The sequence below is a fragment of the Cryptomeria japonica genome, chromosome 5, assembly GCF_030272615.1.
Source record: "Cryptomeria japonica chromosome 5, Sugi_1.0, whole genome shotgun sequence".
In the NCBI taxonomy this organism is placed as follows: domain Eukaryota; kingdom Viridiplantae; phylum Streptophyta; class Pinopsida; order Cupressales; family Cupressaceae; genus Cryptomeria; species Cryptomeria japonica.
The window spans coordinates 671,728,489-671,731,352 of record NC_081409.1 but is presented as its reverse complement, the minus strand read 5'-3'; the positions used below and the strand labels follow the sequence as shown (position 1 = coordinate 671,731,352).

The window sequence follows — 2,864 nt, the reverse complement described above, 5'->3', positions numbered from 1 at the left end:
TGTCCATTGTCTAGAGTAGTTTTTCCATGTTCATTGTACCCTTTTAGTATATGCACTTCCAAGTTTATTGTACCTTTTTAGTTTATGTACTTCTTTGTGTACCTTCTGAATTTTTATGTATGTTAAACAAATATTTGATTTAGTTGTTCTTATGTAGAAGATATCATAAATTATTTTGAATAATGTCCTATCATGTAGCTTTTACTCTAAGTATTTTGTCCATCAAGTTTTGTTGATTGACTTGCAATCTAGGTGGTTGCTTCAAATCATTCCAATCTATACTACCAAAAGAAAAAACAAATAACAACTATAGTTTTATAAATATATAATACCAATAAAACCAACTTAAATATTTAATCTATAACTCTTATTAACAAGTAGTCTACACAATTAAAATTTATTATCAAAAAATTAAATTATCATATAATTAACTATATAATATTAAAATATATCTAGATTTCACCATTCATTTCTTATGGATATATCCCTTGAACCTTCTATAAATACTAGAGGAATTCATACCATGACCCACTTTTCACTTAAGGGTGCACTTGGGTTTTGAAAGATTCTTCTCTAGTTGTGTAAAGTTGTGAAAGTTGACCTTGACTTTGATTTTGACTGATATTTCACAATCACCTTTACCAATGTCAGGTAAAAATTGACAGAAAATTTGTCCATTTCCTCATCATTATCATTAAAATATTAAACTTTATAGAGTAATGGAATTTATTTTTCCCATACTACTTTGTATGGATATATTACATATTGACATCTTTGTTCTATTTAAGTATCTAGTTAAACATCTCCTCCTTGACTAGATTTCCATGACTAGGAAGATACAGAGCATACTGAAACCATACATTTACATGTCTGTCGTACATTCTGGTGGAGGCAGAGGATATCTCTGTTTGTCATTGCAGTAGTTGTATATCATGAAGTTTTCCTTCACCCACTGCAATTTCTTCCACTGCTCTGAATTCACCCCACTCGTACCTTCTCCAGATGATGCTGTCATTGGCTCAACATTGAAATTACGGTAGGATGCAACAAATGGAGCTTGTGACCAGTCTATCTTCACAAGACCCCCTTGAGTTGCCCAGTTGTCCCCATTCCATAAACTTGAAAATACTCCCATGGCTTGCTTATCTGGATATGCCACCCCAGCTGCCTTGTGGTTGCTGAACACTCTGATTGGCACACTGTCCACCATGAATCTGCACTTCATGTCATTCAAACTCAGTCAATCAGGATTAAAAAAGATGATCTTGCTGAAAAATACAGAGCATAAATGAAAAGTTGGATTTGATTATGGTATAGACTTGAGCAATTGGGTCATGAGGATTAAGAAATAACTTTTATCAATCATCAAAGAGTGAAACATACAAGATGTGCTGAGCAGTCCAAACTACACCATAGGAGTGAAAATCTTTGGTGGGATCAAACCAGAGATAAATCCTCTGTTCTCTGTCACCTTTACCACTTGCATACACATTTGTCTGAAGAACATAAGGCTCTCCTGATTTATTCCCCAGAAACTCAAAGTCCAGTTCATCATGGTTGGGTCCCTCAGAAGAAAGCTGCAAAACAAATCATTAAAAAATAAGTTGAGTTTTCATGAAAAATCAGTCTGTATCAACCAAATAAAGACTATGATTTAAAAAACCCCACATAATAAGCAGTGACAGTGCCAGCAGAGTCTCCAGGAACCAGCTTGATTTGCATGTTAATGTTCCCAAACAGGAACTTATTCTTCGAAGCAAAGCCACACCCTGTTAAACAAACACACCCAATATTAACAGAGTTGAATTTTCTTTTACAGAAATAGCTTGAATTTGTCATTTCTTACCTGAACTTTGATCCAGGGTGAGTTGCAGGTCCTGGCCACCATTAAAGAATCTAACATGGTCTGCAGCCCAGGAGACATAGAATTCCTTGTCCAAGCTACTGCTTGCTCCCTTGAGCAACATAAGCAATGAAACTGCAATAAACCCATGGAAGAGGAAGCTGCCCATTTCTCAGAAACTTGTGAATACTAGTGATTAATTTACTTTGTTTGTAAACCAGAGGGTGCGGAGTGGGTATTTATAGAAGTTGATCCACATAGAGTTGAGAGAGGAATAGGAGCAGAATCGTTGGAAAATGGAGTGTCGGTGTGAAATAGGAGAAGTCTTTGTTCAGGAACAGTTTCATTTGGATGAGTCATCACTGGAGTGGCCATCCATGCCTATATAAATAGTACAATTATATGACAATTTTGTAGCTTGTCCTCTTTCGCAGATTTAGTCTTATTTTCCATGGAACGAAGATAAGAGTGAAACTTGTACCCGCCGCCACCACAATTAGGTCAAATTGGGCGCTCTGCATTTTTCTTGTTGTGAATTCCATTGAATGGGCATATGAAAGAAATGAGGGTAAAAATTGTCGGTTGTGTATTGATCATAAATAAAAGAGTGGATATTAAAATGATATCCAGCTTGTTGAATGGTGACAATCAAATCTGCAACCACGTCGGCCTCCATGTAATATCAAAGATTACCCGGAGCTTATGGCCACACAATGTGTCTGTGCACATATGTATAATCTTTTGAAAGAAGAGGCAAAAAGATTCTAAATAAAAGCAGTAAAAACGCATCTCCAGAGGGAAAACAGAGAATTGAATTTATAGAAGCAGAGATAAACATCAGCAGCAGGAAAACAGAGGTAGATATTTCGATTTTGAGAATTTAATTAGTCTTTTACATCTTTTAGATTACTATGAAGTGATTTTTTCTCATTTTTAACTATGTTCTTTTATTTAAAATTAATAATGTAAAATAAAGGATGTAATTTAATTAATCTAATTTACAGTGTGTGTGTCATGATAT

At 34.9% G+C, this 2,864-nt stretch overlaps 1 protein-coding gene across 1 annotated transcript; it reads right to left on the bottom strand.

Annotated features, from left to right (window-relative positions):
* Positions 1–658: 658 nt before the first annotated feature.
* LOC131039527 (xyloglucan endotransglucosylase protein 2) lies at positions 659–2,196 on the bottom strand. The gene is made up of 4 exons (XM_057972305.2): positions 1,847–2,196; positions 1,669–1,769; positions 1,384–1,577; positions 659–1,214 (listed from the first exon to the last, which is right to left on the bottom strand). The coding sequence occupies exons 1-4, from the start codon at positions 2,010–2,012 to the stop codon at positions 863–865; spliced, it is 813 nt and encodes a 270-aa protein (XP_057828288.2). The 5' UTR covers positions 2,013–2,196; the 3' UTR covers positions 659–862.
* Between the last annotated feature and the right edge of the window lie 668 nt (positions 2,197–2,864).

Coding starts and splice junctions, on each gene's coding strand:
- LOC131039527 (XM_057972305.2), bottom strand. CDS start 2,012: ATGGGCAGCTTCCTCTTCCATGGGTTTATTGCAGTTTCATTGCTTATG. Junction 1,770..1,846: donor CACCCTGGATCAAAGTTCAG/GTAAGAAATGAC, acceptor TTTGTTTAACAG/GGTGTGGCTTTGCTTCGAAG. Junction 1,215..1,383: donor TGGACTGCTCAGCACATCTT/GTATGTTTCACT, acceptor CATGAAGTGCAG/ATTCATGGTGGACAGTGTGC.